Genomic DNA, 15,818 nt, shown 5'->3' on the forward strand with positions numbered 1-15,818 from the left:
GGATAATGCAAGTTTAGGACTCTTGGTTCTGATTAACGGCTGAGGGGGAGACAATTGGGCCAACTTGGGCCGGCCATTGCTCCCACCGTTCTGGGCCTTCTTTTTCTTGGCATTTTGAGCCCAACCCACAACTTTGGCATGTATATGCTCCTCAAATATTGACTTCTTGAAATGAGTTCCCATCTAGAAATTGATCATGAATATAAATCACAGTTGGATGTTACAATAAAAAAAGATTAGAAACCGACTACAAAAAATGGATCTTTAAATGAAGTACCTGTGTCACGAGTGCGTAAAGTGGCAGAGTGCTGTAGCTACACAAAACCTGAATAATCACCCTGGAATATAACAAAGGTATATGATTTGAGCCAGTCCTATCTTTTTTTTTTCAACTTTTTTACTATAGTTAGGATATAGATATTTAAAAAGTTTTAAGATAAAAACTTTTAATAGTTTTTATTTATCAAGAATAAAAAGATATTGTATATTTTGAAATTTGTTTTTAGAAGTATAACATATTAATTTAAAAACTTAAGGATGAAAATTTCAATAAATTAAATTTTACAAAGAGTAAAGACCCATAATCATGGGTTTAAGCTTGAGTGAAATACCACTAGGTGAGTTAGGCCTAACAACATCAGAGACCCCCTGGGAGCTTGGGTTTAGCCAAGTGTTCGTCGTTAGGGGAAAAAAAGGATGCCTCTTATATCTTTTATAAAGCATAAAAGTAGTAAGAATAACTCATATGAGATTAAATAGTATCTATTATTCGGAAACAATATTAGGTTGGCCCAAGACCGATTGTGTTGGGCCCAATACCAATTGTGGGCTTCTAAGGGTTGGGCTCAATACTGACTGCAGGTTTTATGGGTTGGGACCAAGACCGACTGTATGCTTGGGTTGGGCCCAAGATCTATTGTGGGCTGTTCTTGGTCAGGCCCAACTTCCCAAGACCGATTGCGCATATTTACGCAAGAAAATGGTCACATAACAGATAATTTACCCGAAGACCAGCCGTGGGATAATGAAGCCCACCTCCCCCATTATGCACGAATCAAAGCCATATTCAAACTGTTATTAAAAATGAAAAGCAGTGTTAAGCTGTTAACCAATATTGATTTCAGCATATCTTTATATGCTTAACGAGACGAAAAGAAAATGTACCAAAATCCAGAAGAAGAATGCAATCTCAAACGCATTTTGAAAGAAGATAAAATGTATGAAAAAAAGCACGATTTTAGGGCGTTGAAACCAAAAATGATCATCTGACGGACGCACAACTAATTCGCCTTCGATGGCTATGTGTTTTTCAGCAACCTCATGAGCTAACTGAATCATTATGTGCTCCAGCTTTGTTCCCACAGCAAGTAGAAGCTGGTAAATTAAAAAAAATGACAATGATGATGAAAGCTAGTAATTGAACAATGTTAAGCTATGAGTTAGGGTACTTACAAAAAAAGGGATGAAAGATAACCAAAAGTATAGATGCAAACCTGCAAAATGTATCCAAGATTGTATGATCATTGATTTTATGCTATAACGAAATTGCAAGTGTAGTTTTAGAGTGTCGGGCCAGGTTGGCCCGGAACACGTTTTGTCAAAAAATTGAACTTCTATTTATATATGAATTTAGTGTGCTTATATATATAAGTAAAACCACAGTAGTATATCAGTAATAATTTTAATTATTATCATATTTAGAAGTTTTTTGAATTAAAACAATACAGTTTAGGCAACTTTGAACCCGTTTGACTTGTTTAGTAACTCAAGCGACCTTTAAAGCGCAATGCAAGTAAAGATTTCAACAACTTTGAGAAATGGTCAGTAATATTAAACGTTGCATACCGTTAATGTTCAACAACAAGAATACTACGACGAATATCCAAAGATACCAGCTGCAAGAAATAAAGAAAAAAAACCTTATTCAAAATGAACACATTAAAATGTTACTTCTGAAATACTTTTTTTTTTGTTTTTTGAGTTTCAAAGGGATGACCTTTTAACTTCAAAAGTTGTTTCAAATGTAAAGAAATGATGACTTGCCTGATTCCAACCACTTTCTTAAAATCATCTTCTAGAGCCCTAATCATGTATCTGTGAAAATTGAACTTCGGGTTCGACTTGCAATGGGTCTACGAAAGAAACAAAAAAATGTAACAAAATAAGATAGGGGCTTGTGAAATGTGTCTTCGTGTATTATTGTATTCAAATTCTTACTTCAATAAATCCCAAACGCAGTGCTACATAATCTGATTCGGTGACAGATCCATAGAATTGCCTGAAGAAAGAACGCTGCAATGTTTATCAAAATATAACAGTCAACAAAAAAATCAAAATATAAAAATAATGCATTATTTTCAATATAACACATTGATACAAGTACAACTCGGCTTTTAACAAAGTTTATACCGAGACTTAAGACATAATAATAATAATAATAATAATAATAATAATAATAATAATAATAATAATAATAATAATAATAATAATAATAATAATAATAATAAGAAGAAGAATAAGGTGAATTACCAGCCAGCCTCGTAATGCTGAACGCTTGCCAATACCAACGAACCGGCTCTTAATAAAGTCATTATCTTTAACATGTGTCACTTTATGCTCTAAAACTGCAATGCAAATTACATCATCAAAAAAAGTAATAAAGGTAAGGCACTATGCTCCTTAAGTTATCTTTGATCATTTTTCTATCCGGCTAGAAACATGGGTGTTAGTGGTGTCGGGTTGATAGAATGGTTGTTCAAATGGTGTCAGAATATCAACTCTAACCTGTACAAACTTAAAATTGTGTAATGTGAACACGACTTGTTTAACCAATTAATTTAAATGTGTCGAATATGTTGGCAACTAGTAATCGAGTTGATGTGTTGTAAAAGAATGGATTAAACGAGCCATAAATGGGTTAGCGTGTTGATATGTTTAATTAGTCAACCTAAACATGGCACATTTATTAAACAAGTTAGATATGACAACCCAAAATCATATATTTAATTTTATATCGTGTTTGAAATTGTCATCATAGTAAGTTTTAACCATCTTTATTCTTTTGAAATATGATGATTTTCAAAACCAAAATAAAAAACGGCTTAAACCGTAAAACCAACAAAACCGAACCATAAACCACTAAACCGCTAAGACCTGCCAATCTGGCCAACCCAACCAACTCAGACTTTTTATTTGTTGTTTTCCGAAACTGTAGTTACTAATCCGGTTAAAAATTTGTTATCAAACCCGGTTGAATCGAATACCTTTAGAATGATCAAAGTCATCTTTTGTGATAGATTCTTCCCAATGCTTCCATGCTTGTATCTAACCCATGGCAGCAACATATATTTGCAATAAAACAAATAAGTGAAAATATTAATAAAAATGGAATAAATTAATTATTGTTAAATTTTAACTAACCTTAATCACTCCGAATACAACAGTAAGAACAGAAAATATCACGTGTGCAACAGCCAGGATAAAAATAAATATGTGTAGTTGATGCAATGCCTCAAGAGATAGAAGTGGGACCTTGTTCTGTAAGTACACAAAGTATAAACAAATTTAAAATCAAACCTATTTCTCGATTCAATAGAAGCCTAAAGACGTGAATTGGATCCCAAATAACGAGAGGTATGTAAAAAACAGGTTTTACTACGTCTATTTTTATAATCCTAAATGAAATGTAATAACGTAGGGATCCATATGTAAATCAAGTCATTAATATGATATTAAGAAGATTATTAGCAAAAATATTAAACATGCACCACCATTTCATTCCTTGTACGCAAAAGACCATTTAGATCTTGTAATCCACATTAAGCGACTATCTTACGACTAACTATTAGCGACGTTTTTGAGACCATATATTAGTTTTTACATTAAATTATTTTCTATTTGCATTTTCGGTCATTTTTATGACGGAAAACAATTTAATCTTAATATACTTTATATGTTACTTTTGCGAATGTTTCAAAACCGAGTATCTACTTTTAAACTAATTTTCTAAACCTTTAACGACCAAATAAAAACCGTCACAAATTTGCCATTGTTTTGCGACAGAAAATAGACGTGGACCAAGTGGTCACTATATTTGGGACATTGCCACAAATCAGTAGCTAAATTTGCTACAATTCTTCTGTCTAATCAATATAATCCAAAGTTATTACCTTTGCAGCACAGTAGCCGACATCCGTTGCTTCTCCTGCGAGTAAATGACGAATATGAGACGTACCCTCGAGTTTAGGCTTCGAGGCTTCTTTTTTATCGCTCAACGAGCATGGAAGAAGGTGTTCCATTATACTCTCTTTAATACAAATCTTGACGATTTTTGATTGGAAAACAGTTAATAAAAGAGAAATAAACCCCAAAAGCATCAACTCTACACACAAGATAACAAAGATTACTTTGCATATAACCAAAATGAATAATATATATTATACAGAGTAAGGATAAGATACAAATAACTCTTAATGTGAGAATATATGTACAAATAAGTAGAGCGATAGAGAAATTAAGCTAACACTAAAGTAATTAATTTATTCTACAGTTTTTAAACTAGAAAAATTATTACTGGACTTTATTTTTTGTGATGTAATTACTCGATCTAATTCAAAACGGATGAATAATACTGTAATAATCATGCATTCTAGTTATTTTTATGTTTAGTATGTTAGATTCGTTATATAAATACCTTCTTTGATCTTTTGTAAGGCTTCAAAGAGTGGCTTTTGACCCTTCTTCTTTAATTTCTGAAAATAGAAAGGGTTCAACAAGAACTTAACTTTATAGCACCAAATAATGCATTGATTATCAAAGAAAATGGAAAATTAAAAACAAACAAGCAAACCTTGCCGGTAAAATGGAGTACGCGTTCGGCTGCAAGAGAGATCCCGACGATAATTGTACAGACAACGGCAACAACCCATGTAGGCGTAAATTCTAACGAGTTGCCTTCTCCACCACCCGCCATGGACTCAGTTCAATAGGTCTACACAAACTTACAGATTTGGCATGTGGATATATAGTAATAACGTGTTATTGTATGTATATATATAGTGTTTATCTGCAACAACTTAAGTTTAGCTCATCACTGCCACTTGACCCTTAATATTTCACTAATGTGACAAAGAACAGTTCATACGTCGCTATTCATTTCATGTCACTTTGGTCTTTTTAAAATACCAACCAGCATATATCATTATTAACAAAAGGGATAATTAAATAGATATCTTACAAACTTTTTAAATCTTATATATTTTTTAACGACCAATAAATTATTCAAATGACTTATTGCCTAAAATCACCAGGTCGGGATGCACTTGCCTTTCGATAAGAAGAAAACCCTCACCTGAGGCCACATATATACCATGATACATTAGAAGGCTCCACGCAGAAGCCAGTTTTTGCGAGAACAGAAATAGTATAAATATATCTTTCAATTTCAATTAAAAGAAATAAAATATAACATAATATAGAAAATATATGGTTGAAATGCAATGCTTATTCATCTAATGCTTATTCATCTAATTTTCTAGCATTTTTAAAATTAAATAAACAAAAATCGTTTATTTATAATATTCATTGACTAAGTCATGTGTAGCTTGTAGGTATATTTCCTACACATAACATTCACATATGTAGGCAAACATATGAAATTGAGAAATAAAATATTAACAAATTAGTTTAATGGATTTTTTGTTAGGAAACATTGAAATGTGTATTAAATATTAAAAGTGCTAAACTATGATCCGCTGATGGAAAACGCATCAACAATTTAGGTATGTTCTTATTGTTCTCGTAACAATTTAGTCTACTGTAATGCAAATCTCCTTAATTATATGTGTGCATGTATGTAATTTTTGTACAAAGACTTATTTATGTAGAAAAGTAAGCCTTCATATATGATTACTATGTTATATAATTATATATCATGTTATATTATCATGTACACATGTTTTGTAGTTATGTATCACAGATCAGGTTATATAATCACGTATCAACTAGTAGATATACGCATGATGAGAAAAAAGAGTTGAAATGATATATTTATTAAAAGTTTCAATAAACGGATATAAAAACTTCTGATGAGAAAGGAGGGTAAAAATCTTGTTTTGCAATTGTGATGTTCGTAATGTACATATATAACTTGACTCGTAGCTTGACCTATTTTAATCATGGTTGCGGAAATTGCTAGGCGTTGGCAACTCAGTCGATTGGGGAGTTGTGAGTATTCGATATTAATCAGGGAGTACTCGGGGATGACTCACCTAGTATTTGGTTTAGGCAGGCGGGGAATACTCGGGAATGACTCGTAGACTAATCAACGTCTAGACGCAATTTTTTCAACCATGATTTTAATTAATATTTTTGGCATAAAGACGCTATAATTTCGGTTTATATATTAGGTGGATTGCAATATTGTAGCGTTTATTAGGGGAGGGACTCACTAAGGTTGGAACTTGGACCGGATCAAACAATTCTGTACTTCTCTTGAAAATTGTATGTTACTTATACTGTTAAATTCAGTAATGGATTTCAAAAACTTTTTTATGAGGAATGATAGAGAACTTAACATTAATTTTAATGGGGGCGATTAGAGTTTTTGCATACAAATAACATTCTGAAAAATTAAGATGTTCGACGCCCCGTCCTAGCCAGGTGTGTCACTTATTTGATTGACTTGGTATTTTTTTTTCTATTTTTTTGAAAGTCGATGCCTTTAAAAAATTGATGAAAAATAAAATCAAAATTATCATGTAATGAAGTGGTCATTCGTTAACCATTCAGAGCAATATTTTTTTATGTCTTCTTATTACTCGACATTTTATATAGACATTTTAAGAAGCCAACGGAAGTACGATTCAATCCTTGTAAAAAAGTTTTTTTTTTTCTTTTGCCCAATTCAAATTGGAAAACAAAATCCGTTAACTCGACTATGTAAAAAGTTGGACTCAAAAGTTACATCCACATGAGTAAAATTTTCTTGATACATCTTATGAAAACATACAAACAAGGCTAGTTTACAACACGCACTCGTGATCAAAATAAAAATGATCACAGTTCGCCACTACGAGCATTCCATTTGGAATCTCTATTTCCATCTTGGAAAATTATAACCCGGATAAAATTTCGCGATCCATCTTAAGAAAACGTACAAACAACGTAAGTAAGTTTTCATCAGTTTTTCCATCTCATCATTTTCCCCGTAGAGGTAGGTCTTCATCAGGGGTCAGCGTTGAGTCCGTTTCTTTTTGCAGTAGCTTTGGATGAGTTGTCAAAGTCGATTCAGGGGGCGCTTCCGTGGTGCATGATGTTCGCAGACGATATTGTCTTAATTGTTGAGAGAAAACGAGATCTAAACATGAGGCTAGAGGAGTGGCGAACAACCTTAGAGACAAAAGGTTTAAAAATTAGTCGCTCTAAGACGAAGTACCTACACTGTGATTTTGGTGGGGTAAATGACAATGAAGACGCACAGATCACCATTGAAGGGCAGGTGGTTCCGTAGGTAACGAAGTTCAAGTATCTAGGATCATTTGTTCAGAGCAATGGGGAATTAGACAGTGATGTGACCCATCGAGTTCAGGTAGGATGGTGTAGATGGAAAGCAGCCACAGGTATATTGTGCGACAAGAATTTGCCAACTAAACTAAAGGGAAAATTTTATAGGGTCGCAGTTAAAAGACCTGCAATGCTATATGGAACAGGTTGCTGGGCCATCAAGAAGGCACAGGTGCGGAAGATGGAGGTAGCATAAATGAGAATGCTACGCTGGATGTGTGGGTACACAAGGTTAGACCAAATAAGAAACATTGTGTGTCGGGAGAGATTAGGAGTAGCGAACATATCGGACAAGATAAGAGAGTGGAGATTGAGATAGTTTGGACATGTGAAGAGAAGACAGACGACGAATCATGTTAGATCCGTAGAAAACATTACTATAAAGGGGATGAGGGGTAGAGGACGGCCTAAATTGACTTGAGATGAGAAGATTAGATATGATCTGATAGACCTAAACCTCTCAGGGGACATGGTTGAGGATATGAATTTTTGAAGAAGTAGAATTAAAGTTAACGGTTTTTAGGAAGAAATGAACACTTTAGGGCATCTATTTACCTTACTCTGGTCACACACAATAATGGTGTTTTCTTTCCATACACATTATTATTATTATTATTATTATTATTGTATTTACTGTTGGACTTTGATTTCCATATATTGCCCCGGACATATGTATTCTAGAGCTGATGGTCTCTTTGGAAGCCACCTCTTTATCCATATGGATAGAGGTATGGTGTGCCTACATCCCACCCTCCCCAGCCCCTACTTATAGTTTTGCCGTTGATGGAATTTCACTGGATATGATGAATTAATATCATTTCTATATATTTATGTTTGAATTTTTATTTAACCTCATTTTTTTTATCTCACTTACATACATTTTTTTTTCTTCTACTCTTACATAATATTTATGGAGATTGATGAATAGAGAATCTTTGTATTCATAAAATCACTATCATAAAAAGCTAAATTTATAAGATGAAGATAGAGATAAAGACCAAGACCTAAATGTAGATGAAAAAATAAAGAAAATCTCTAAATTTAGAGATTGAGATAATAGAGAGACCTCATTGTGAATGATCACATGTCTTTCTATCTTTATATTTTTTTCTTTATTCTTTCTTTTTTTTTCTTTTATATTTGAAATACAAACTGAAATACCTAAAGCACAAACTGAAATGTTTACCGTGCAATATTTAAATTTTTGAGATGTGAATAATGAATCACAATATATAAATATTTACTATAGTAAAATCTTTAAAATATAGAGATAGAGATGAAATTAGAGATTCAGATTCATATATGACCGTTTAATATGAAGAAAGAAGTAGAGATCGACTTGAGTGTAATGCCATGTCACGGTGATCCATTTCAAAATATCAATCACATCATTAACAATAATAAAATTGTTATAAGCGTGTCATTCTTTAGTTTAAAATTGCAACTAATATGGTCCAGAAAAGTTTAGAAAAAAGATTATTCTATAAATATATTTTTTTGACGAATAATTTACTTGGTGAATTTGAATCTTTCAATGATTATATATTACCGATCAAAGTGTGAATGCAATTGCTGATGGTCCTTTATTTCAGAGTTGACTTGACTCAAGACACGAAGTTGTGAACATAGATACACGTGTGAATGTGATGACAAAATTAGAGATTAAACGGTCAATTTACTTGTTATAATTTTGAACGGTTATTTGGATCAGAGCAGTTCAGTTATCTTCATTCTATCTTAAGAAGGAAATCCACAAATTTTCTTGATAGATATGAAAATAAAAGGTATTTAAATGTTGTTGAGCTCTAAACATAGTCGCATAGAGCTCGAAAGAGCCAAGTCTGAGCTCAAGAATTTTCAATTTTTTTTTCAAATGATTTTTTTTTATATAAATCTTTCTTTTCAAATAAAAGGATCCATTACAATAAAGGCAGGTAAGCGGGCAATAAGCTGCGCCGCCACCCCCTTTTGAATGACAAAACCGATCCTACTGAAAATAAAATTATCGTTCTTTGGCGTCGTTGAGTTACTGTGCACGACCCGCTGAACTCTTTTTAGAAACGTAGCAGCATCGGGAGCAAGAGACCCAAATGTATCAAAAGCAAAAAGAATGAAGGCGTGTTGATTCTCCACACACACCTTCTCGTGCTTAGCAATTTTTCTTGCTTCTGCCTTTAACACGGCCTGCCTAGCAACAAACCCGATGTCCCTAAGCCCGACAAGAGGGAACACCCCAGTAAGGTCCACACAAACATGCTTCCCCCCGGCCCATCCAAACACAAGAAATTCACAGGAGCCTCTTTTCTTGCCGAGATTCCCGCTCGTTTTAACACGTTAAAAAGGACATCCCTGACCAAATCATGTCTATATTTAAATTCCGGGAGTTCTTTGCAATGAACCGCATGTTCACCAAAATTGTCTAAACACGCCTTACGACAAACCGGGCAGGGCTCATCAACTGGGAACAGGGGGATTATTAACCGATATTTAAGAATGGCTCGGAATTCCACTGCTGACATGTGTTGTCCTAACCCTTCGATGGGGGTTGTTGGGTTTTAACAAGATTATCTATGACAAACTGAAATTTTTTTTCTTACTCTTTCAGACACTCATCACGACTTGACTCAAATTTTCGGGACGAAAATTCTTTAACATGGGAATGATGTGACAATCGTCAATTTCAGGTTAACTCCGTTAACTCGACTCCGTCAATTCAAACTTAAGATCACTGAATCTATAACACACACTTCATTACATTTAAACTAGGGTTTAAATGACGCTTAACACTTACTACATGTGTAGTCTTTCGGGATTTGCACCGAAACGCAAACGAGTTGACGCAAACGATTGAGGATTAAACGAAAAACGTCAACATAATAATTATGTGATAATTATGTGTTAACATATGTGTTACTTGATTATATTGTGTGTAATGCTAGACAAGAAACAAGAACTAAGTTAGTTAAGTTAGAAAAACAACAATTGAAAGTGGAGGGACTTGAGTGTAACTTGTATGTCTATAAATATAACGTTAATCACTTAACCCTAACTTATTATTCTCTTTCTCTCCAAAACCGATCGGAAACCCCACCCTTTGCTCCCTTGGCTGCCGTCCATCAATACACACACATACAACATCAAATCAAGTGTTTGATTGAAGAACTAGGTGCTAGGAAGGTATAATTGATCATCCTTTACATTCTTGTTGCTTGATTTTGATGTTTAAAGGGTTAATTGAAAACCCTAGATGAGCCGATTTCATGTATGTATAAAGTTAACATGATTGTTGTTGATTGATAATGATTTGATAACTAGATTGAATCTTGTTGCATGTAAATTGTTGTGTCTTTGATTGGAGTTCAAACACAAACCCTAATCAAGTATGTAATATATAATTGATGTGCATGGATGGTGTTTATGGAGTCTAGAGGGTTATATGAGTGCATGATAGTTCATAGATTGTTATTATGAGGAGTTTGGATGCAAACAGTTTCTGGACAGAATGTGTATATGATGTTTAAGTGACTGTAACGAAGTGTAAACGTGAAAATTGGTTAAGATTATTGGTACTGCAGTAAACTAGGTTGAGTCTAGTTTCTATAAAGTATAAATTTGTAATTTTTGGACAAGTAGAAGTTAACTTTTATGATTTTACAAAAACGTTGTGCAAAGCTGAGCTGTTAGACCTGCTGTTAGGTTGTTTTGTAAATATTATATCTCATGAACTACGAGACCAATTGGGTTGGTTCCACTTCTGGAAGTTGACTCATTGAGTTAGGAACCTAACCCAAGTGGCCTTGCATTTATTGAATTTTTCGTTTAACGGGAATTGCAAATAACATTTTGTTGCGCATGAATTTGACTGTTATGAGTGTTGCTGTAATGATTTGATGATTGTGAGAAAACTATGAGGAATAAAAATGTAATAAAATATGTTCTGGAAACCTAAGACATATGTGCTTCTGTGATGATTTTTGGTAAATTAATTGAGATGCTATGATCGGTGAAATAGTACAATCTTTCTAGTAGGATTTCTGTCTCGGTGAAACTAGCTGCTGAGTTGTGTAAAAAAATGCATGAAATATGATACTTGTTATATAATTGTTATGTTTTGACCAAAATACCCTTGCGGGGAATAATTGCTAATTGATTGCCATGATTTGACCAAATTGCCCTTATGGGGAATAATGGCTAGTTAATTGTTATTTGTTGACCAAAATGCCCTTACGGGGAATAATTGCTAGTGACGTACGTTATGAATACATGACACGTATATGATTGCTTACACATGTAATGTGTCACAAAAACACTTGTTTAAGTCGCACACGATTCACAAACGAAACACGAAACATGTTATGTGCATAGGTATTATGTGCCGGGTCTAGAGACTCGATAATATTCCGACACTTAGAAAAATCTCTTTGTTGTTTTAGAACGTTAGAGAGAGTTTTTCGGTGACGCGCATCTTGGTGATTTATTTTGGGAAATTCTTCGCAAACAGTGAGTTTCACTTTCCCCTCTTTAAACTGTTTTCAAACGCTTTTCACTTGGGGGAGATAACATACTCCACAACGCATTTAAGATTTTGTTATAAATTATATATCACTTGTAAAGGCTAAGTGGCAAACGAAACATTTGAAGTCCTACACATCGAACCGGTTAATATTTTGAATAGCGAGTCACTGTTGAGTAGTACTACTGGGTTTGACAAACCCCACCCAACGCTAAACTCGACTGGAGGTCGAGCGGGTGTAATTTTGGCTAACACGTACCATGGTCTGGAGGACCTGGTGACAAGGCACTTACTAAACGAGTCAGCTTCGGTGTCGAACACTTAGTAATACTTGTTGTATAGACTAGCTACCTATCGATATATAATTTGACATAACACTATCTGGTAACGCAAAACGCCGTAACGTGGTTACGCAAAACGCTTAACGCTTAACGCAAAACGCTGTAACGCTGTAACGCTGAACGCAAACGCTAAACGATTTATTTTTATATAACTTGTGAACTCACCAACCTTGTGTTGACACTTTTAGTATGTTATTCTCAGGTAGCCGAGGCGGGCGCGCGGTTTAGGAACATGCATTGATTGAAAACGCTTTTGTCCTGCAAACTTATTTTTAACGGTTATCTTTGGTTTTAAGCCGTCCTGCGTGACGCAACTTTTGATTAAAGATTTTTTTACGCTTCCGCATTTAATTACTCGTAAACGTTTTCATGGCTTTGAAACTTTATTTTATGGTTTGATTATAACTGATGATTCCGATCCTGCCAGTTCACACCCTCTGACGGTAAAACTCCGTTAGTGGATTTTGAGGGTGTGACATTATCAAAGTCCATATAACCCATTATATAGAAAAACGTAGCGGAAATAATTAATTTTAAATTTTGTTTACCAATACATATAAAACCCGTTTTATATAAAACCCAATGCCCGGATCCATATACGAATATTCATGCTATCAAAACAACCATAGCGTGTTTAGCATTCTACCTTCAAGTCCGAAAGAAGAGGATGAATGAGATTGAACGGCTAGAATCCAAAGAAGGAGTCCTCAAGCTTGTATACCCGACAATCTCCAACAAACACCTAGGTTGCTAGGATCCAACACTTGCAAGAACACCCTTGTTCTTCTTCTTCTTCTCGGTTCCGAAATGAAGAGAAGAGAGAGAGAGCAATGTGTGTGTAAGAGAGTATGGTTGTTTTTCTCTAAGAAAAGTGATCTCCCAATAAACAACCATGCATGCTTTGAAATAACAAAAAGGAGGAGAGAGAAGAGGGGGGAATTTTCCCACCAAATTTCAAATCCACTTTTTATTTCTTGCAAATATTACTTATAATATTTATGTTATAAAACATATCATAAGTAATATGCAATATGTTATTTAACCAATTTAAATAACATCTCTCAAAATATAAATTATCCATATAATTTATTTAACACACAAATGCAAATATTTAGAAAACCTTTTTCAAATATTATAAGTGTTGATATTTATTAATTAGATCATATCTAATAATAAATATCGTGGCGTTTGTCTAGCTTGTTATTGGGTATGACCCGACTTGGATCAATACGTACTAGCCACATCAACTCTAATATGTGTCTTGGGCAGATCGATTCCAACAGGGGTGACAATCAAAAAGTCTTGAGCATGAGGAGCCTGAAGACATTCTAATACTGCTCTCTGACGAGAGGACATGCCAAACTTTTCTCCCAAACTTTGGACGGTTTTACTATAAAGGGCACTCGCCAAAGCATTTTTGGGCTTTAGGGGGGGCGGTGTCCTTATTAGCGAACCCGCCAAGATCAAGATCGGGAATAGAGTTATACAAATAATCCATTGCACACCCAAAATCAGAATCTAACCCATCAACACAACAATCACGCAAAATGTGGTCCTGTAACTTCCAAGATTGTGCTCTCAAGGCTACGAAAGCATAGGTAGACTTGACTTATTTAAACACGCTAAACTTTCGCTTAGTAAGACTTGACTTATTTACACTCGTACAATGTTTCTTATAAACGTGACAAATCGATACAACCGGTGCCTTTCACAAACAATTAAATCCTAGCGACGTCAACACTAAACACCAGATTCTTGCTCACTAAAGACGGATTCACATGGCACCCGTTTGTAAAATTGAAGTGTCACAAGAATTTCAAGTTAGATAATTAAGGAGCATGATGTGAATAGTATTTGAACGATTCTAGTGTCATATAATATTGAAGTCGTCTCTGTTTACTCTATAGATTTTACACATATAATAATTCATTCAGATTAAGAGTTATTTTTATATATATTCCCCTTCATTCCTCCTATAAAAAAATGTTTAAAGTAAAACTTATCTTCTAGTTTTCTTATACATGACCTTTATTATGATTAAGACTTGGACCTAAATCAAATGAATATGATATTTACATAGGCTTGTTCAACGGATAACAACTCTCTTCTTAGGGGCACATCCGGGGACGTATTATTCTCATCAAAATGGCCGGAGTTAATCCTCTGTATATGTTGATAATGTTAGTTAATAGGATTGATTAGGTGGCAGTTAAAAAAACATGAGAATCATATAATGCAATAAGGGTGTAAACTAGTTGAATCGCTCATAAGGTACTTGACATCAACTTGTTAAAAGCTTGAACCTAGCCGAAGTTAAACAAACCCAATTCCAAGCTGGAACTTATATTAGAAAGCATTTAATAAAGAGATCCAGATCACAAGTGTGAGCTTCACATGTTAAGATTAATTAGATTGCCGAGCCTAAACTTTCTTATAATAAAAATAATTACTATACATAAAGTTATGATAAAAACAATTGAATAAAATACTATAACATATATATAAATAGTTATATATAAATATACACACAGATAAATACAGTGCAACCACATCCGAGCTTGAGCTTAAGTTTAAAAAACTACTCACGAGCCAAATTCAAAATTTCGAAATATAGCTACAAACAAGTTGGGCTCAAGTTAAAAGAGCCAAGTTGAAGTTTAGTCGAGCTAGGGCTCGAATCGGCTTGTTTACGTCACCAAAGACATTTATAACTAATGTTTGGAAGATATAACGAGAGAAATAAAAGTATAACTAAACATTTACATAATCTCATTATTTATCATAGTTAAACAATTAATCATAAATCACAACCAAAGGTAGGAATAAAAGACCCTAAACCGGTTCCTACCCGACCCAACCGCGGGTACGAACCGGGTTTTGGTTCCTGAAAATACCCAAATCCGACCCGGACCAGCCGGAAGCGGTTCCGCCTTTACCCAGTCAAAACCTGGAAAACCTAATCAAATACCCGAAACCGATTTCTACCTGACTCAGCTCTTAACTTTTACTGATCATACTCGAAACCGGTTTATACCATCGGTTCCGATTCCTGAAAATACTTAATTTGTGCACTCTATACTAGAGGTGCACAAATCGGGTTTTCTAAATACCCGGGTTCGGGTATAGAACCGGGTTTGGGTATGACCGGGTATTGGTAATAATTGGGTAGGGTTCGGGTCGGGTATTGTCTCTAAAAATCATACCCTATGCATCGGGTTCGGGTCGGGTATAGAACCGGGCATTCTAAAACCGGGTATTTGAATACCCTATTATCGGGTATTGAAAAAACTCTATTTACGGGGTTTTTCGGGTTTTTTTTCCAGTATTTTTTTATATAGATTGGATTTTTTAAAAGTTTACACTTTTTAGGGGTATTATTCAGGTATTTTTAAGGTATTTTC

The 15,818-nt window shown here is 34.3% G+C and overlaps 1 protein-coding gene across 1 annotated transcript; it reads right to left on the reverse strand.

The window, feature by feature from the left end:
- Positions 1-766: 766 nt before the first annotated feature.
- On the reverse strand, positions 767-5,206 carry LOC143599422 (MLO-like protein 1). The gene is made up of 12 exons (XM_077077381.1): positions 4,850-5,206; positions 4,694-4,751; positions 4,170-4,381; positions 3,421-3,537; positions 3,264-3,324; positions 2,530-2,624; positions 2,218-2,292; positions 2,044-2,132; positions 1,846-1,895; positions 1,453-1,493; positions 1,165-1,374; positions 767-1,071 (listed from the first exon to the last, which is right to left on the reverse strand). The coding sequence occupies exons 1-12, from the start codon at positions 4,970-4,972 to the stop codon at positions 1,000-1,002; spliced, it is 1,203 nt and encodes a 400-aa protein (XP_076933496.1). The 5' UTR covers positions 4,973-5,206; the 3' UTR covers positions 767-999.
- Positions 5,207-15,818: the final 10,612 nt, after the last annotated feature.

Source organism: Bidens hawaiensis, unplaced genomic scaffold (assembly GCF_021521415.1).
Source record: "Bidens hawaiensis isolate Kalapana, Puna unplaced genomic scaffold, B.hawaiensis_p1.1 tig00052169_1, whole genome shotgun sequence".
Taxonomy (NCBI): Eukaryota; Viridiplantae; Streptophyta; class Magnoliopsida; order Asterales; family Asteraceae; genus Bidens; species Bidens hawaiensis.